The 21,411-nt window shown below is 46.5% G+C and overlaps 1 protein-coding gene across 1 annotated transcript in view; it reads right to left on the reverse strand.

Annotated features, from left to right (window-relative positions):
- Positions 1-735: 735 nt before the first annotated feature.
- Positions 736-21,411, reverse strand: part of LOC119462535 (decapping and exoribonuclease protein-like) — a 41,332-nt gene continuing 20,656 nt past the window's right edge. Inside the window, 3 exon segments of the mRNA XM_037723878.2 lie at positions 736-840; positions 1,993-2,152; positions 13,146-13,291. Of these exon segments, the coding sequence (XP_037579806.1) occupies positions 736-840; positions 1,993-2,152; positions 13,146-13,291 (411 nt within the window).

Raw genomic sequence — 21,411 nt, forward strand, 5'->3', positions numbered from 1 at the left:
GCATATAAAAATGAACCGATAAACAATGTAAATTTTCTTAGGCAATTGTTTTTATCGCACACACGTAATGTAAAGAATTCAGAATGTCTTAAACAATTACTTTTATTGCACACACACACCCTGTATCAGCCTCTCGGCCGCAAATATCACCCCTGACCGCGAAGCGCTTTCTAAGTTTCATGGGAGGAACACTAATGGTATATACTGCAAGCCCCAGAATAGTTTGCCGTCATTTTGCAAAGCACTTACTCCGGAACGACGTAGTTTGACGATGTCTTTTGCTTCAGACGAAGGCCAAATTTGATCCTTAAGATGGACTCCAAAAGGTCCATCTTCATCTTATTACGAAGTTCTGTTTTAGTCAAGGTTACATGAGAAAAGACTCTCTCCGCTTCGGCATTTGAGACCGGAAGTGTCAGGATCCTGATGGCTCCAGCGGCGAGTGCTGGGACATACAGCACAGCGTCCCTGAATGCTAGCGCCTCATACCAGAAACTTGTGGCAGAACTAGTTTCAGTTGTAGCGAATGCAGACCGAAGCAGTCGTACCTCCGCTTCCACTTGGTTGTTACGTATGCCAAAGAGGCATGACGGCAAACTCAAGATCTCCCCAAGCATTGGGCCCCTATACAGTTTCCGGACTTATAGCTTGAAGCCTGCGGAGAGCAGATGTTGCATTGGAATTCGTGTTTCTAGCTCTGTTGCCAATTTCTGCAAAAAATTGAAGCACCGCTCTCTAATGCAGGTCTGCTCCTGGGCAGGTCGCGGCACTTGCCGCGAGCCGTTCTGCAAATGCTGCTTTTCCAGAGTCCAAGTAGATGCTCTTCATGTTTTTTAAATCCTGGGAAAGCAGGTCACTGTTGGAGTTGTGCCGTAACACGGCTGGTTTCAATCCGCTTAAGGACATCTATGAATAGATTTTCCAGTTCTTGAAAAAGCTTCAAGGGGTCGGCTGTCTGGCTCTGAAACAACAGATTCACTCGTTTCACATTGTGAAGCACTGCTGCAAGAAAAATCAAGTAGACGTGGTTCCGAGTGTCACTGTACATGTCCCGAAGACTCGTGTGTTGTAGTGCGGCTGTCGATGCTTTGAAAAACTTCTGCAGGCCCTCAAATTGACCCAAAATTCTTTCGATGCAATCGTACATTGCCAACCACCTTGTTGGAGTATGAGGACTTGTTGCTGGGCTAGTTGGTTCATCTTATTCCGTAGTGTTTAGACGCAACCAAGGACGGAAAAAAAAGTCAGGACAGGAAAGAGAATCTTGAAAGAACCTTGTTGGAGACAGAGACAGGAGTTTTGGTGGCTCTACCTTGCCAGTGTCTTCCAGCATACTGTTATACAATCCCTTGTATGCAGCGAGCCTGGTGGAGCTGTGAGCAAAGTAATTGTGCGATTCTCGAACCATGTACTCCAGCGCTGAAGGCATTGTCTGCATTGACTTTGCGGCAACGAGGTCTAGCGAGTGGCACATGCACGTTACTAAAATCGAATCTGGATTCCCTTCCCTGAGCCGGCTCCACAGAGTTGTGCTCTCCGCACATCGAGTTTGCACCATCTGTCGCTATCCCAACCAGTCTTTAGGCTCAACCCGTGATCAGACAATATGTCCATGACGCACTGATGCATCACTTCTGCTGTTCCATTCGCTACTTCTTTCAAGTCGAGGAACATGTCTGAGATGGAGTTCGTTTCGGAGTTGTGAAAGCGAACACAAATACACAGCTGTTTTGCGGTGGAGACATCCGTAGATTCATCTAGCATTAAGGAGTACCCCGGGCTTCCTTCATTTTGTCCAGCTTGTGCTTGAAGTGTGGTGCCAACACATTCTTGATGACAGCTGCGCACTGGTCCAGTGCATCCGAAACTTTCGGTCGAATTCTTGTTGCAGAATTTCATCAAGTTCATCAACCGCACTTACAGATGCGTGCGTAGCATGAACAATGCAATTCGAACTTCTCGCCTTGCTTGGTCAAAATTTGGCTTGCTAACCTGAGCCAAGAACTGCTTGAGCTGCTGTGGGGCAGGCACAATGTAGTCTTTGTGCTTCTTAGAGTCGGCGTACTTTAGGAGGTCCGTGTAATGAGGCCTCATACACAGTTGCAGTATTTGCACTTCATCACTTGTCCATGTTCTGTCGGCGATATCCAGTCTGGAGAACATTTTGAAAGTGAACAAATCAAGAAAACTTAATGGCTTAAATGCACAAGCTCTCTATAGAAAAAAAATAAAACCACTGCGGCAATGATTTCATGCAACTTGGCCAAGTAATAATTCCGTCGTTCGCTTTACGACATCATAAAACAAGCCATGTATGGCCTGTGTCAGTATAGAAACAAAGGAACCCACCCGACCGCTTATGTTCATAACTGCATACGATCATCCAAGACTAACATAACCACAAATCCTTCGTACACATAACACATACCTTTAAGTTTTTGGTCCCGGAGCCATTCATACGAAATCTTCGTTTCGCATTAGCGTACTTCCCCATGTTCCAGTAGTTAAGAAGGAGGTGTAGCAGCGAAGACACGCAGCTCCACAAGATCCGCCGTCGCCAAATGGGAATCAGGAGATCGTAGGCTCGTAGCAAGCGGATGGATGGATGGATTCTAGCGCGCCCCCTTGAAACGGAGTGGTGGGTTCCGCCACCAAGCAGCCAACCCATCAACACCGCCATCTCGCGGCATGCGGATCAGTTCGCTAACCTACATTTCACTAGGAGACGTGCCAGTACCTCAGATAAATTTAGGAGGTAGTGGACGTGCCGAATGTTGTCACTCGTTTGTTTAGAAGACACTGATCTTAGAACCCATAACTCGATCGAGCCCTTAGCTGAAAATCACCAGAACTTCGCCAGAAATTCGCCAAGTCACCATTCATAATTTTTGGTCGCCACGGGCCTCTCAAATTCGCCAATTTGGCGAAAAGTAGCCACCAGTGGCAACCACTGGCAACCAGTGGCAACCCCCTTGGTGGGGTTGGGATGCAGTGCAGTGTCGCGGCGGTAGCGGCGCTGGTGGCCATGCGGTGGTGTGCACATGCGCACATGTGTGTTGCAAGCGACCACCGCAACGATCGCTAGCTACCAGCTCAAGTGAAAAGGAGAAAAAGGGAAACGTAAGGGCAGCAGGTTTTTGGCGCACGCGGCAGGCATCTTTCTAGAGGAGGCGTTGGTCGAGCAGATGACAGCTACTCAGCCCGTGAGCTCGCCTCAGCCAATGAGCGTTGCCGAAACAGCCGGAGCCAACGTTTATTGGCCGGATATTCAGAATAAGGCGACGGCAGCGCCACCGCAATTTCAACGTTTCTTGCTTCACCATCGGAGCTTGCCAAGGCGTCCGCTGGACCCACTCCCAAATTCTAGTACACTCTAGTTTTCTTGTTTTTCTCACCGGCGGCACAACGTCACTATATAGCCATGCCGTCACCACTCCTCGCTCGGGCGGGCGATTGATCCGGCTGTTTCGGCTGTTTCGGCATTCATTTTGCTCCTAGTACTTCAACCATCATTCCAGTGCACCGTCAATCTTGCCGTTTACGTCACGAAAAATCTGTGTACCCTCCGCCTGCCCCGGACCACTGCGCACCTACATTCTTTCTTTGTGAAGACTGCCCGGGACTGGAATGACCTTTCCGTCGACGCCGTGCACCACTCCAATCCACATCATTTCAAGCCTGCCATTGAGTCCACATTTCACTGAAGTGATCACCCATCCCTCATGTAATACTCCACACCGAGGCCTTTGAAGTAATAAAATAAATAAATAAATAAATAAATAAATAAATAAATAATAAATAATAAATAAATAAATACTTCAATTTGAATTGCGCTAGATGTACGCGGACGATTCAGACGCAATTTTCTCTTAAAATAAGTTTTTTCTTGACACGAAACAAGCGTTTTGAGGTTTCTGGTATGGTATTTTAACAGTCCACGTTGAAATAATATTTGCCTTTAGTGTTCCTTTAACATTTCCATACAACGCCCGTTGAGAATCGTTAGCCCGCTGTCGATAGTGTGAAACGCAGCTTGCGATACCTTCCGCGCCCCTCACGGACACACTGTGCCATCAGACGTGAAGGAGGCTAACTATATTATTTTTTCTAAGCAATTCGCATTTTTCCCGCCCGGCGCTAATTTTTGAACGCGCTCCGCGCCCCAATGGTGAAAAATTGCTCGGATCAACCTCGGCCATATGTGCAATGGCCAACCACGAATTGCTCGGGCCAACCTCGATCTAGGTAGGGCCGTGCTTGGGGATGGACATCGGCCGACTTTAGGTTGCCACTGTAGGGCCGACCACTTATGTCGACTTAATGCCTAGCATTGCCCACGCAATATTTTGGTTGACTGAAAGTAGGGCCAATCACTGATGCCAACCTGGCCAATGTTATGCCTCGGATGGCCCATGGTAGTTGTTCGGTTGCCTCTACATAGGCCACTCACTGTTGCCAACATGGCCGATTTAATTCCTCACATGGCCCATGCTAATTTCTTGGTTGGCTCCACATAGGTCAATCACTGTTGCCAACCTGTCCGATGTAATGCCTCACATGGCCCATGGTAGCTTTTAGGGGCGAAGCTCCTTATGGCGGCACCCGTTCCGTCCCCGGTCGTAGAGTAGTAGTAGCATAGAGAAAGAAAAAAAAGTTAAGAGAGGACACTCCGCGAAATCTGGCCTCAGGAAGTACGTCACGACCACGTAACAAACTAGTGCTCTCACCAAACGCCAGAGGACGCAAGTGCGAAAAACAAAAAGTTATCATCAATTAAACAGAATGTTTTTTACAAAATAATAATTATGCGCCTATATTTGACATGTTATTTATACATAAAACAATTTATTCAACGCACCTTACGTGGTTATTTTTGTTCAGCCGCACTGCCATAAGCAGCATCTACGATTTCGCGCCGAGAGTACTCGCCATACCAGCATGCGACAAGCCCAGGCATGACCATAGGCATGACAGCGGGAAGGTTTCGTCAACGTCGGCTGCTTCGGTGTTTTCGTGTGTGAGACAGCAGGTGAGGTACGTTTTCAAGCGAAGCTTGTTGAATTACATGTTGTTGGGCTAGTTGGGTCATTGAATCAGAAAAAGGTTACAACTGCGCGAATAAGACGCCATGTAAGAAACATAAACACGCCCACACGCGTTGCGCTTCGTGTGGGTGGGCGTTTCTGTGTTTCTTACGTGGTGTCTTATTCGCGCAGTTGTAATCTTTTTCTGGAGCTTGTGAGGACGGCGAGGTTTGCTAAAAAAACAGTTTGCGGCTGTATGCGGCGGCAAGACGTGAACATTGTGCAACGTATGCAGAATCGCGTTCGGCTCGATGGAACGGAACGCCTCCGTCCCATCGTGGAACGCGTACAAGAACGCGTACAAGATTTCGCCCTAGTATAGCAAACTGGGGCACGGCGTCAAGCCGAGGCGACGCGTGCTGTGCGCTGAGCTCGGTGCGAAACATTAGGGAGTTTTCGAATAGCGTACGAAAAGCTTGCGGCGTAGCGGCGAACGCGTCGTACGCTCGCGGGCTCCCCTTAAGTGAAGCCCGCAACGCTACGCCCGCAAGCTTTGCTTTCGCTATTCGAAAACTCGAAAACTCCCTGTTGAGGAGCGGTCGCTGGGCCTCGCATGCTTCACGACGCGTTTCCCGAAGCCTCGGACCACGAATAAATCCTGGTGTGCATTTACTGACATTTTCAGACCGCGCTGATGCCATGCCGTCCGGCGGTCCAAGCTACGGCAGCTACTGCTGTGTTTCGTGGTGCTTGAACAATGGCAGAACCCACAAGAAGCCAGGGACGAGTTTCTTCCGCATACCACGGGACGGTTTGCATACCACGGTATGGTTTGCATGTCTTCAAGCTTACTTTTCGTGCTTGCTCAGTGAGGCTAACAATAACAAAATCACTGTTCGAGCACTTCGCCTTCAGCTGATAGTTCATTGCCGATGCAGGATGACAGCATGGATGCAGTATGCCGGACGAGATGATCTCCTGAGTAAGCCGGCCAGCCTATTGTACGCAACGTACAGGGTTTGCAGCGACCATTTTACTGCTGAAAGTTTCATGGACCCTGGGCACACAAGGCTTACAAGAATGGCTGTTCCCAGTGTGCAACCAATTGCACCATGTAAGTGATTGACAGAAACTCAATTATCTGCGATAGCAGCCACTTCTTTTGAATCAGTGGTGACAGTTAACCTGGAAGATATTTGTAGCCGATGGAGAAACCTCGCTGTAGAAGTAACACTTCGAAAGTCTTAAATTTTGTGAATTGTGGGCTATTACCTTCCTAACAGCTTTACATTCCTGTCATTCTTTTATGCTATTGACCTGTGCAACTTGTTTTGAAATACATTGAAGGGCTATTTAACGTTAACTTGAAGCCTTCATGCACATGTACACATATACCTCGTATCAAAGAAAGCTGGCACTGTCGATAATTCCACAAACCACAAATTGCTTGTTTCTCTGTTGATGCATTCTCTTTTCTTCCACCTACCAATTCATGCGTTTGAAAGGGCGGTTTAAATTTCCCTGTGCTACAAGCTTTGTAACTTGTACCAACTACACATATATGCAGGTTCTCTGAGCATCGCTTCAAGTAGTGACTGGGACATGACTGCAGAAGCCGCACTGCAAGGTGTGGATGTGCTTCAGTTTTTGTTATTTTAAGCCTCTTACTGACAAATTGTTGTTGTTTCATTCTTTAGGGTCTGCGGCAGAGGCTTCGAAAAGCGGCTCCCACACATTGAAGTGCCCCGAGGAGCAGGGTGTGTACAGTGTCGACTTGTCTTTTTTTTCGAACTGAGTTGACTGTTGACCAAACCTCTACAGGTGGCAGCTCCCATGTAGCTGGTGAAGGAGTTCCTGCTGACTGCGTCTTGCTGGAGGAAACCTTGGGCAGTCGCTCAGTTGTCACAAAGGGAACATGTGTGACTGGTGAGTTTACTGTTTGCTTCAACACTTATGTTCACTTCAACAGACTATTGATATAGAGACTTCCGCAGGCTGCTCGCAAGATTGTTCCGACAGCAGTGTCCGAGGTACTGAACAAGCTTCACAAGACTCTCCAGAAGATGTGTCCTCCAACAGCTCCACGCCTGAGTGCCCTACAGCAAATGGTGATTATGCTGTTATTGCAGCTGTTTTCAATGTGCAATTTTATGTTTAGGACATTCTGAGCAAACTAGCACCAATAAAATGTCATGGTGGGCTCTCAGTGATTTTCATTATTAGGGTGCCATTGTTAATGTTTTTTTTTTTCAATTTGTGGAATCGAAAACTTTGCACCACAGAAAGTTGGGCACCTTGGGTAAAAAAGAAGCGAAGAAAGCGCTCGTACGGGATTAGTTGCTGTTCGCTTTTAAATCAATTTTTGTTTATTGCAGTGCTTTCCTGTGTGCCAGCTGCAAGGTCTCCATCAAAGAAATACAAGCAAACCATTCGACGTCTGCAAGCCAAAGTAGCAGCACAGCGGAAAACTATCAAAAGACTGCTGAGGCAGCCTCACCGAGCACCGTCATCGACTTCAAAGGCCCTTGGCATTATCCGACCGCACGTCACCGAGGAGGTTTTTAAACTTCTTTCTGCACATGTTCGCTTGAGGCCCAAAGGCAAGGGCAAGCGGTTTCCCGTGTGGTTCAAGAAATTTGCTCTTCACTTAAACTTCCGTGGTCCGCGAGCATACCGATTTCTGGCTCCATATTTTTCTTTGCCCTCCCGGCGTTCATTAAGGAGGTGGCTAGCCAATGTAAAGATGACTCCAGGCACAATTCCAGGAATCATTTCTTCCATTGCAACAAATACTCAAGCTTGGAATGAACGGGACCGAGTGTGTGCTTTAGTTTTCGATGAAATAGCACTCAAAAAGAATTTGTGTTATGATGCTGCACGGGACATTGTCCAGGGTTTTACAGATGATGGCACTGATCGCACTTCAACCATTGCTGATCGAGCAATGGTAGTTCTTCTTGTTGGTGTTTCGAAAAAGTGGGTTCAACCGGTTGCTTTTACTATAGGGCACACATCAACACCATCATCTGTTATGCATAACCTGCTGGTGTCACTCATTGTGGAGCTTAGGAGCATTAACATTGCAGTGAAAGCAGTCATTTGTGACCAGGGCAGTTCAAATGTAAGTCTCGCTAACCAACTAAGAGTGACTGTAGCAAAGCCTTTTTTTGAAGTTAATGGTGAGCGGGTATATTTCATCTTTGATGTTCCACATTTAATTAAAACAACGCGCAATAATGTGCAAGCACACAAGTTATATATTGGGGATGACATCGTTGACTGGTCCCACATTGTAAGCCTTTACCAATCCTCACATGAGTTGCGGTTGCGATTGGCTCCAAAGTTGACTGAAAGGCACATTCATCAGAAACCTTTTTCTAATATGAAGGTCAGCAGAGCAACGCAGGTCCTCAGTGCATCAGTTTCGATTGCTATCACGGCATTGGTGTATGCGAAAGTGCTGCCTGCCTCGGCCATCACTACAGCACAATTTTTTGTGATCGTATGGACAGGATTTTCGATGCCTTGAACAGCTCGAGTAAAAAGAAAACTTCGCAAAAGCTCCGGCATGCAATCGTGAAAGAGGATTCAGAGCTGATTGACTTCCTTCGAGGCCAGCCTCCCTGGATTGCATCATGGACGTTTGATGGCAGACGTCAACCACAAACCGTCGTTGGTTGGCAAATCACAATTCAGGCTATTTGTCAACTGTGGGACGACCTCTCCAAAAATTACAATTTTGAATACCTGCTAACACGCAGACTTCAACAGGATCCTCTGGAGAACATATTTGGCCACATAAGGCAAAAGCAAGGTTGCAACACCAACCCCAATGTAGCACAATTTATTTGTGGCCTGAAGCACATCTGCATAAGAAAACTCTTCAAACTGTCAGAATACGGAAATGTCGAGGATGATGAATGTGACCTCCTTCAGGAGCTCTCGCCATTCTCCCTCGCTAGTGCGTCTCTTGTGGATAATGAGGAGTGTGCACAGCCACAGCCTGACGACTTTCCCGCTCTAGACGATCTCTCTGAACTTGCGACCAACATTCACTCCCATATTATTGATGACTCCGCTACATATTATGTAGCTGGTTTTCTCATCAAATACTTTCTTCGGAATGCACGTGATACTTGCAGTTGCCCACAGATATTGATAGACGACAGCGAGACACTAAAGGGGACCCATCAGTATTTCACAATGCTCAAAGCATACCACGTCCCCAGCAAACTTTTCGGAAATCTAACTGTGCCATCGGAAGCAGCTTTTGAATACGTACAACAACTTGAATGTCACTTTCTTGCCATTATTGAGGCCACTGCACATCACCTGAAAGTGTCTGATGTTTTGTATCACCATCTCTCAAGTGTTGGCGATTTTCATTTCTGCTCTGCTGGGTGTCGCGAGAAGTTTCTGAAAATGTTTTGCCGGGTTCGTTTATGTTGGCATGTGCGTTTTGTGAACCGAAACTTAGATAGGGTTAGGTTCCAGTCTTCAATTTCAGGTATACAGCTTGACAAGTTCAAAGCTTAGCAATTAGCGGCTGCTTTACACAAAAGCATTCAAGTTGAACCGAATCCTGCAATAGCTTTGTTATAGTCATTACTTCGTTACATCAGACCTCATTATGGCCCTCTATCAAGTTCAACGGGACTAACCACTCCTTCGTTATGTCCATTCTTTTGTTTACCCACTATGAAGAGTATGACCTTAAAAAGAAATTATGCTTGGTAGCCTCTCTGTATTTTTGTAGCATATGCGGGCGAACTCTGCACGTTAGTGTGGGTCGTCGGTCACTATGTGCACTTTATCTCTCCAGCTCAAGTAATATAACGATAGCAAAAGCGCGTGTTGAAATATATTCAAGCGGGTAAGGAACACAGTATGAAGTGGGCATGGTTCACATTTCATGCCTTTCGTATATTAGCTTCTCGTCAACCTCCTCACCACGCCCATCAAAACTTTTCATAAGATTGTCCAAAACTGCAGCTGTTGATGGGGTTGCGGACGCTGCCCCTTTATTATCATAGCTTGTGAGTCATAGCGCACTGTGTACAGCCTTTGTGAAAAATAATGACAGTGTTAACGCACTGTGTACAGCCTTTGTGAAAAATAATGACAGTGATAAGGCACTATGTACAGCCTTTGTAAAAAATGATGACAGTGACAATGCACTGTACAGCCTTTGTGAAAAACAATGACCGTGATAATGCACTATGTACAGCCTTTGTGAAAAACAATGACAGTGATAAGGCACTATGTACAGCCTTTGTAAAAAAATGAGTGATAACGCACTGTGTACAGCCTTTGTGAAAAACAATGACAGTGATAATGCACTATGTACAGCCTTTGTGAAAAACAATGAGAGTGATAAACGCAATATGTACAGCCTTTGTAAAAAATGATGACAGTGATAACGCACCTGTGTACAGCCTTTGTGAAAACAAATGACAGTGATAATGCACTGTGTGCAGCCTTTTTGAAAAATAATGAGCGAAAGTGGTTTTCTTCGGCTGTTAGCCCTCTGATACCGCTTTGTAGCACCAATTAAGGTCCACAATTTTGGATAAGTGATGACTACCATCTATTTCAACTTGGAAGCGTCACAGCAACGCCCAGACGCAAGTAACTTGGGCTCTAAGTTTTTGATGAGAGCGACACATAAGAAGAGGCAACAGGTCTGCAAGTGTTGTAGCATAAAGTCTGTCTTTCACATTGTGGGCAAGCTGCCCTACCTTTCCGAGGACGAACAGGCAACGTTGAAGCATCAAGTTCGCTTTTTTTTTCTCATTTTGGGCAAGTTGCTCTTAAGAACAGCCAACACACTGTATTTTTTGCTTTTCTGATATATGTGTCGTGTGGTTTCTGTACGCTTTTTCTTTTCTGTGCATTACTTCTGTTAACCCGAGTCGTGACTCGGGACTTTATTGCTGTGTATACGTCACTTCTTCCTTCTTTATCAACTTTGTGCGCTGAGTTTTTGCCATAGATCCATATAGATCCTTACCCACTTGCCCAGTGCGTCATTCTTCACCAGCTTGTCGGCTACTGCCAACTCTAGCGATGTGTGCGTTGTCTGTGTTCTCACTCTATTTGTTAGAATTTATTTGTAAGTCTAGATGCATTTGTTGTCTACTTTGCATTTCTGTGCGATGTTCTTCTCATTTTGTGCTTTTTATATGCTCAGCCTCTACCTTGCCTTGGAATAAAAACATTGCGGGTACTCTGTCTCTTTGATTGATATATAGATTGACCGCTTGTTCCAAAAGAAAAGCGCGATGAATAAAGCCGTAGTGAATTATGATTACCTGCATATCTTTCTATTATAACTTAGTCGAAATAAAGATTACGTCATGACCTCAATTCGCACGCACAGTTTTGAGGCTAAAACAAATAGGGAATCGCTAAATCAAAACGACAAACAATAGCATTGCTATTTGGCGGAGAAAAGTGGTCTGAAATCATTAACTTTCGCCATAGCCAAACGTCGGTTGCGCACAGTAATCCGAAAATTCGCGCCAGTGAAACCGAAACGGGAAGCGCAGGCCAGTTGCTCTCACCTAACCACCAGGTGCGCTAGGAGTCGATTGGGCCGCCGGGGTCTATGGGAGTGTCCACTCTTTAACTTTTTTTCTTTCTCTATGGTAGTAGTAGTGTAACCAGTCTGAGAAAAATGAGAAAGAAATTCTGAGGTTGTGTCCGTAGCGCGGAATCGAACCAGGGACCCCTCGCTTCCGAGCGCGCGGCGTTAGCCCACTACGCCACGAAGCGGACATGGACAAACGCACCACGATGGCTATAAATACCCAACATTAACGAAAGGCCGCGTTTCTAGCGCGTTTCTAACGCGTTTGTGCTAGCGCGTTACGGCCCGTGTAAGAAGCTGGTGTAAGACGCTGTGGCCTCTCCACCTTACCTTCAACCCGTTTCGAACGCGCTGCCCAAAGCGGTGGCAAGTCAAGTTCAAGTCGAGGAGCGTTTATGAATACGGGGGTATACTCTCTCAGCAGTCATGTGATGGCGTCGGCAAACGCGGTGCACGTTCCGGCATGTGTAAATGGCTGCGTAAGACGCTGTGGCCGCTCCCCCTTACTAGAGAGTACTGCACGTTTCTAACGCGTTTGTGCTAGCGTCCCCTTAAGCGGGAGATCCGATGATTCCCTCCGGAGCTTCGCCCACTCATCATCATTCACCTCGTGGATCTGCTGTCATTTTTTTTGGTTGGCTCTACATTGGTCAACCACTGTTACCAACCTACTTGCTCTACTCTACTGCTTAGTCAAATAAAACACAGGTCCATCACATGGAAAACAAATTTATTTCAAAAATATCACACAGTGGTTCTGATGACTAGAATTACGAGATTGTTGATACTATTGTGCATACTATTTTGCTTTCCGTGCACAATAAAATAAATAGTTCGAATGCTTATTAAAATAGGGACAACGGAACCGGTCACATTGCCCGCCATCACGTTTCGCTACAAAAACATTACTCTGTGTCGTCACACGGCCTGCTGCAGCCCTTATCTAGGGCACCTTGGCGCCTCTCATTGCGTCCGCCCTTCCCGGCAGTGGCACCAATCAGCCACGCTTGATAATGGCACTTGTTTTCAAACACACACCATCGTGGTTTGCCCTTGCATAACCTGAAACAAGTTAAAGAGGCATATAAGAGTACTGCAGCAGCACTCTCTCAAATGAAGCCATTTGAGTGCAAAATAAGCAGCTATTCAGATCTATGATGCAGCTATACTACAAGGTATACCTGCTCACACAGAAGCATGGTGAAAAGACGGCCCACACATAAACATAATAAGAGCACAAAATGCTGCTGCAAGAAGGTGGCATGATTTGGCTAGTTTATAGTAAAACACAAGGCTTCGAGTTGTCAGTGAGTATATGGCGGTCATTTAGGTATTGGAGCAACCACTTTTTTGAATAAAATTCCAAAGGTCCATGGTCACAGAGCAAAAGAAAAAGAGCAAAACAACTCACATTTCCCTTAAGGCAATATGCTACAAACTTATTTATATGTGGTAACGCGGAAACATTGCACTTTCTTCACTCTCCTAGATGTACTAAAAACCAAGTGCTTACTAAGAATCAGATCACTGACCTTCTGCAGCTCTGAAAAGGATTGTTTCTGCCCACGAGACCTTTCCAGCTGAACTTCAGGGCGGCAGATTTTGTAAAAAGATATCGTAACAGGCACCGCACAGTGTCCTGCACATTTGTGCCACCAAAACGTGAGAAGTAGGCAACCTGCAAGGTAAAGTAAAAACAACTACCCTATAGTTAAATGATAATTAAATGACGTTAGCTATTAAACTGAAATTTCAATCGAACAATTGGATATTGAAAAACGAAGTACACATTGTCTTATGGCCTAATAATATGCAGTTTAACAAGGGCTGCTGTTGACCATTATGAAATTATGCTGGCATTCTCTACAAGCTGGCTGCTTCAATTCCGTGCTGTGAAAACTTGGCTGAAAAACTCTGGCTGTTCCTTCAGTTGATCCTATGGCTGCCCACAGGCACCGGTTACTGCATATCTCAGCAGCTAATTTTTTGCACATCTTGCAATCATCTATGCACTTTTCCAATGTTTGAATATTTTCTGCAATTTGCCTGAAACTGTTTTCATCATATGCGTCATGCTTTTGCCATTATATTGCTGTGACACTATGCACTATTATATCGGCAATTTCGCAGTGGTATTGAGACACCATCCATCCTAAGCAGATTATTCATAAACTCTACATGCATCTAGTCGGTCTTTGTAATGTTCTTGCATATTTACTGCCATTGTTGCAAGTACGAAGGGAATAGTGACTATGGCTTGCTTCGGTTACCAGCTCTTCCACTGCAGCCAACATTAAAGCTATATTACTACATTGGACTCAAGCCATATATTTCCTTGACGAACTGAAGCATCTTTACCTCAATACTGTAACCAACTTTTGCAAATGGCTTATAAATCGATTATTTTAAAGAAACGTTTAGTCCCATGTGCCCCTGTATCAGTATAAAAATGGTACATATGTGGTAAAGCTATACAACTTTGGAAGTGGCTTAACAGTAATGATTTCACAGGAACCCCTATTTAGTCACACGTGCCCTTCTAAATCTATCAGTATAAAAACGTACTTATGTTGTAAAACAAGTATGTACATATTGTTGACTGGAAGCATGATACAATAATGCAGAATGTACACACCACACAAATAAAGTGACATCTCTGGTATTCAGTATTGAACCTCATTAGTAAACCTCACTTCATAAACAAAATGATAGCACATCTTACAAGATCCTCCAAGTCTGCGTCGATAGAAAGATAATTTCTAAAGCGAATATACCTGTAGCATTCGATGCTGGCAGCTTAGGGCGCTTTTCAGGCAGCGTGGCGATTCTTGTGTTGGACGATTTAACAGATGTCTGCAGCTTCTTCGGTTCCATTATAATCTGCATTTGGTTTTTAAAAACATTCTTCTGAAAGGCTGAAAAAACAAACACACAAATGTTACAAAAACGAAGAGGAAGCTTTAGCTATCCCCCTCCCATTTCGTTATTCAAATACATTGAAAGCGAAAAATTGTTTTGATGAGGTTGTCAACCAGCAAGCACCCCGCAACGAAAAAAGCACCCTCGCGACTTCTACAGCCCCAGGCAGAACCTTGCCCCGAGCTATACCTTCCTCTAACTGCTTAATTTTAGGGTTTAGTACTTTCTTGCGAATATATTATTAAGCCGAACACTTTCTTTTACGAAACTTCGACTTTTGACTTGCTTTGGAGATGTGCACCGGAAGATTCCTACAAGATCACGACGGCTTTCGTACACGCTCCAAAAACCGGCGCGGCAGAAGTGCGGGTGAGCGTGGGTCCGAGCGTAGCCCATGGTTCGCGTATCACGTTTACAATCCCTGAACACTGCATATTTCTATTTCGAGCTTTATTAATTTAAAATAACTTACCTTATTTGGGATGTCCACTCGAGTTCATACGAATGCAGGCTTTTTCTGAAAAACGCGGTTAGCCAGTTTGCCTTCCTAAACAACGCGGGAAACCAAGCCTTCGCGAAACACAGCCGCAGACGCAGCCGATTGGAACCGTTCTGCCTGCCGTTGGCGCTTTGTTTCCTGCGGGTAAAAGTAAGCCGAAGCGGCATTTTCGCACGCACAAAAGCAACATTAAACATTACGCTCATTTGATCAAAAATAAATTGCTTTGATAATTTAATCGTAAACACTTTTGTTTACATTGAAAATGGTATTTCTCTTAGTAAGTGAAAATACGAAACTATTGGCGATTGTGTAAGTTCACTGTGATTACCTGTTTCTACCTTTCATATGGCGTTTATAAGCGGAGTGGTCACGGGGCCTGTGGAACGGCGCGGCCGTAGTTTACGATTGTTTACGATCATGAAGCGAATAATATCGTATCGTACGTTTTGTGCAATAATGCTTCCGTATATATATGAACCCGCGCACGCTGAGACAACCACAGTCGGCCACATGTCTTGGCACGACGTCATTCCAACTTAGGACGCCGACCACATCTTTATTAAACTGGAAATGGTCCTACTGCGTCATTGGCCCCACGTCTCTGGCCAACTTTCTACCAGCGTGGTCGATCCCCTACCGGGCCCGGCATTTGCCGACATATGGCTGGCCGAGATCATCGGCAGCCAGCTACTTACCAATGCTTTTCCAGCCGTCGGCCACCGGCCAAACGCGCTTGGGGCACGACAGAGCCCAGCTCGCGTGCAGAGCCCAGGCTTTCCACTGGGCCCCAGTGCGCGCAAAGCTTTACGTCAGACTTTTCACTGTATACAAACATTTTAAGATTACGTGAGTCATCACTGAGGTGATCGAAGTTATTTGTCAGCCGGCTCCATTTTATTGCGATAGCAATTATATGGACACTTCAACCGGATTTCTGCTGTCGGCGTCGCCGTCGCCGTCACCGGGAGATTCCGTATAGATTCCAAGGGCGATAAAATCGTCGCCGCGCGCCGTATGCGCGAGCGAAAGCGCGCGGGGGACGCGCGCTATCACGGAGGGTGAACTCCCCCGCGCGCTATCACGGAGAGCGAACGCACGGCGGAAAGCAAACGCGACCGTCGTGCGAAAGGCCGTGGGGGTATGGGAGGGAGGGAGGCGGGGCGGCGCTGTGCTCTGGCACCAAAGGCGTATCTTGTCACTCAATCTCCCACGCGAAACCAAGAAAGCGGGAAGGCAGCGCGGGAAGGAGGAGGGGGTGGGCAGCTTCTTCTCTGCCAACAACTTCTCCTCTGCACAACTCCTCTGCACTTTGCCCTGCGTTGGCGGTCGCCCGCACCGTCTCTTATCTACACACGACTCTGACCTTTGTATGCGCTGTGCATTCGCCGCTCAGTTTCCGTTGAAGCGATAGACCGCGCGAGCCTTCGCCCGCTGCGGCGTTTTGACAGTCGTTGTCTGCAGTCATTCAGTGTGATCTATTCATGGTTGCTTGTGCGCGCTGACACCACGATTGTTAATTCAGTTAGTAAGCGAATGTGTCCAAGTTTATGCAGCCGATAAAACCGCTATCCCTACTCCGAATAGCTCTCTACTAATTTGCTCTCGCAATAGATGCTTCGCCTTTGGGGCGAAACTGCGACATTTTTCAGCGTTCATTGGTTTCGTTTCCAAACACCACAAATTGAACTCATGCAGTCGATGATGGATCCATTAGGTGCACAGACTTCTGAATACATAGACGTTAAGCACTAATACGTTATAATTTGAAATCGCCTATAATATTCTCTCCAATAATGCGAAACAACTGCACTGGCATATCCTTAATGACTTCAAGACCACTTGATGCACCTTTGAACTAACGTTATAACGATGCTTCTCGGTGTGAAGAAAAGGAAGTAGCAGGAGTATTTTCATCGGATTGGTCCGGGGGCCTAGCCAGGGGGGAGGCACACTGGTCACCCCCCTCCCTCTTTCCAGGCCCCTGTCAAGTGCGTGCCCCCAGCCTCCGAAAAAATTCCTCGCTGCGCGACTGAATTGTTCCTTTTACAGTTCAGCAACCCAAGTTTACTTCAAAACTCCTGGCGAAATTATTTTTAGCGGCAGTTCTAGGGGTCTGAGCAAACTTCTCCCCGCCTTTTCATCAACAGTACAGACAATACATATTCAATATCGTTGCGTTCGTCTCTCTTACATTGCCTGGCAGCTTCCATATTTTAAGAACTCCCCACTTCCCCCACTTCCCTTGTCTGCGTTTCCTACGGTCGCTCAAGGTCTCTTTTTGAATTAAATGGCTCATTCCTCAAGGACCGTCTGGCCGGCCCATTAATTTCTGTGCTTCCGAGTCGACGATTCACCTAGAGGCAAAATCCCTTCTAACATCCTCCCATCAATATAAGCCCTTGCTGTTTCTTTGGGGCAGAAAATTGTCAAAAACCTGACAAATCTTGGTGACACTCACGACACTGCGCTGTCATGTCCCATATCTACATTTTAATACTTGCAGTCTGGCGCTCTCTCCACTCTGTGTGTTCTGCGAAGAAATATAATCAACTGTTGATTTTTGACTGACTTGTCGCTGTTCTTTCTCCCTTAGAAAAAATAGCCGGTTTGCCCAGCATCCCCGGTAGGGCGTGCACGTACAACCGCTGGAACACATGAATTCTCGTAAAAACATCCTTTGTGACTTTGGTGTATAGATGGCGCACGAAACATTAGGACGAGAACGTGACACTCTTATCTCCCCGCCAGAACCGCATGCAGCACCAGCTCGCTCAGAATGCTACGCTTGCGACTCCTTCCGAATAAGTGTTTAAAATTATTGTTCCCTCATTTCCTCCCTTCTTTTATTTGTGTCTGATAGTTTTCTTTCTTTTCTTTTATTTCAAACATACGTTATACTATGCGCTTCAATTACACTGTTCTATTTTCTTTTTGATATTTAGTATTGATCATAGAGCCTATAGTCACAATACTTATAACGGGTCGCGCGATTCTTCGACAATCTTTCGCAGTGGGTATGCGCCACAAACTTTTATGCCATACGAATCATTATCATCATTGCACTGCCTTATGAACAGTTTACACTTTTCCCTCCGTAGAGCTTCCCTATCGCCCATCTTTCGAATAACTACTGCGATAACTCACAAATTATAGAGCATTTATTTCTAGAGTTGCAACAATTTTTTAGTGCTTCAGCGCTACTTGGAGCCTGTCACAAAAGTGCGCCATATGAAAGCACGCGTCGCGTGTCACGGAAGCCAGTGAAAGAGCACGTCGGCCCCGCGGCAGCTTCGACAGAGGGAGAGAGCGCATACGCCACAGACAGCCGACGTGGTCAACAGATACTAGAATATTCGACAAGATACGCGAATGTTACGGTAAAGAGAGAGAAGAGAGGGAGGGCGTGCGCCTAAACACCCTCTCAGACCCAGACTCACGGCGAGCCGAGAGAAAGAGAGAGGAGTGCGACAGCCCGAGCGTGTGCCAACGGATGAGTAACCACCGCTCTCGAAGAGTCTTCGGAGTCGCGGTCGAAAACGCGAGAAAACTCTATAAGATTCCCAAGCTTTGTTCATGCTACGGGAGCACGGCTCCGTCAGAAGGTTAGAGAAGCGCCGGCGAAGGCATAAAAGCGTCGTGAGGGAATCAGAAGGGGGATCGGACCGCGCCGGTGAAGAGATGTGACGAGAAGACCGACCGTCTGCGGAAGAAGGGTTTTCCCCGGCAAGCTAACTGACGAGTTCCTCGAGGTCTGCATTTTCAGAAGAAGTTCCTTCTTCGAGATTTGTCTCGAGCTACGCCGAGATCGTCCGGCTCAAGACCAACACGGGTGAATACGAGTGGCTACTTGTATTGCTATTCGTTCTGTACTGTACATGTTGGACTCTGTGCTTGTCGTTAATTATTTTCCAGAGTTTTGTTAACACCCATCTGAAACTGCATTGTGTTGTGCTTAGCCGAAGTGTGCATGTGTGTATGCACTGCCTTATTTGAATAATGTATGTTGTTGTGTTTTGACATGTCTGTGCTCTGACTCGGTCTTTGGACCACAACCGGCGTACACTGACGCACCAGAGGGCCCCTTATTGTCCTTGCTTTCGTGGGGTTATTTTCGGGAGCTGATAAGTTGGCTTTGGAATTTGGCCCGGCGTTGCCGCCTCGTTCACGGGGTGTGTGACAGATGCTATCCTTTAATGAAAAAGTGTACCCATTTTAATTTAAATTTCAGTTGATATCCATAATATCCATTTCACCTGGGCTATATTATTGTATCCATTCGCGGGGATTAAATGTAATGGGCTTGGTAATATCTGTTCAATATGTCACTGACTGCAACCGAATAGAAAACTAGGGCTTTTTTCCACAGCACAGTACATGTGAAAACTGTTATTACTTCTTGCTTATTATTTACGGTATTACCTGTCATAAATTTATATTAACACGCTCTCTACCGTTGACGAGTATAGTTGTCATGAGGGTTTGTACCAGTGTGACCAATGACGAGTGTATATATAGTGGTTATGAACAAAAATACCTCCCACAGCGAAGCGATTGACGATTACAGTAGTAAATTTCTCCCAGTTGCAATTTTGGACACTAGATGGCCACACTTGTCCATGTTGTAGCATTGCGTCTTGCCTTTCTATTATTGCCGCCTTGTATGACGTTTGCGCGGGAAACATACCAGCTGCCCCTCCTGCCACATGGGAATAAAAAATGCATACTACTAATGTACAAGTATTTTGACGACGACGGCTCCTCGTCACAAGACAGCCCGGTAGAGCTTTGTTCGGTAAGAGAAAGTGGCATGTCCTCCTCTGAGGACTCCGACAATGACAAAGTTATGGATGAACCGAAGGCTCTCGCTGCTGCCCGTGAGTGGTTCTGCCACTACAAACTATGCCTGTGGAGCTGCGGAAAAGTAGTAACAATTCATGCACATGTGTTTTTCACCGTCTAGATTATTTTTTACGTCTTTTTTTTTTCAAAGTGTATCGAGCCCCGCAGGACGCCGTGCTTCAAGGCCTCATTGCTGTGCAGAAAAAAATCTTTCTTCGAACTTGTAGTTCTCGCAATTTGGAAAATACAGCAAGCTTACTGAATAAAAAAAAAGCTGTACAAACAGAGCGCAAAAAGAAATTCCGGTAAATTTTCCAAATTTTCGTCATATTACGCGGTGGGGAAAGGGTTAAACGTTTTACATGTTACCTTGGCCATTTTCCCACTTTGAGGTGTATGCACCATAATTTAGTAGTAATAGCAATATAGTAGCAGCGGCAGTAGAAGGAAAATAGGGAGAACAAGACAACGACGAAGAAGAAGAAGCCGTTTATGCCGTCCTGAGCGGCGTTTCTTTAGTGCGTAGTCCAGGACAGTGTGTGCAAACGCGACCAATAACTAGAGTAAGCGCGGTGGTTCTGTGGCCAAGGGTACCGACAACGCGGCAGAGGCGCGGGTGCAACCGCAGGTGCCGGTTTCGACACCGACAAGACAGTGTCTTGCCGGGCCCCTTCGAAGACACGGCGTGCGGACTGCAAGCCACCTGCAGCCTCACAGAACGTGTCCCCGTCGCAGAACACGCCATCTTCGTTATTTTACGAGACACCTTAGCTGCGAAAGACCACCTTCTGAATCGCATACCCGATCGACCAGCATTGCCATTATCGCAGTGGTCATCACCAATGTTGCATCACGTCTCCCCGACGGGCGCCCCCCCCTGGCGTCTCCACTCTCTCCGAAGACGTCCCCAAAACCACCCAAGATGTCGCCAGATTCCCGTCCTACATCCCCGAGCTCCAAAGCGACATCACCAAACAACCCGAGAAAAGAGGCCGGCCACCCGCAGCGCAATGCCCGACGCACGCTGAGAAGAGCCATCGCTTCCAGAGGAGAGCAGCTTTTCGCCGCCGACGAAACTTTCACTCAGGCGTCGCAGCTCCCTCAAGGACGCCGCGAAAAACGCTCAGCCTGGCACTTCCCGTGGTTCGACTGGAGTCCCAGTGGAAACGACCGGGTCGAGCAGAACAAGAAGTCGCCGCCTGTCGAGCATGACCGAAGTCCACAATCGCCGCAGGCTTCGAACGTTGCCGAAATCCGCTTTCCGTATTGCGCAGCATATCTCCTTGCCTTTCTTCCAAAGATGAAATCGTGGAGAGCGAACCTGCATCTCCGGAAGTTCCAAAGGCTACCTCGAGAGGGAGGAGCTCTTTGCTACTTGGAATGCTGAGCACCAGAGACAGTCAAAACAAAAATGCGCCTGGAGGAAAAGCCTTTCTTCGAATGCCTACGAGAAGCTTGGGGCATACGGGAGTCGCCAGTCGCCCCAGCAAGCAACATCGCCACAAAGCGCTGCTGCGAGTCCAGATGGCGCGCCCATC

This window comes from Dermacentor silvarum, chromosome 8 (genome assembly GCF_013339745.2).
Source record: "Dermacentor silvarum isolate Dsil-2018 chromosome 8, BIME_Dsil_1.4, whole genome shotgun sequence".
In the NCBI taxonomy this organism is placed as follows: domain Eukaryota; kingdom Metazoa; phylum Arthropoda; class Arachnida; order Ixodida; family Ixodidae; genus Dermacentor; species Dermacentor silvarum.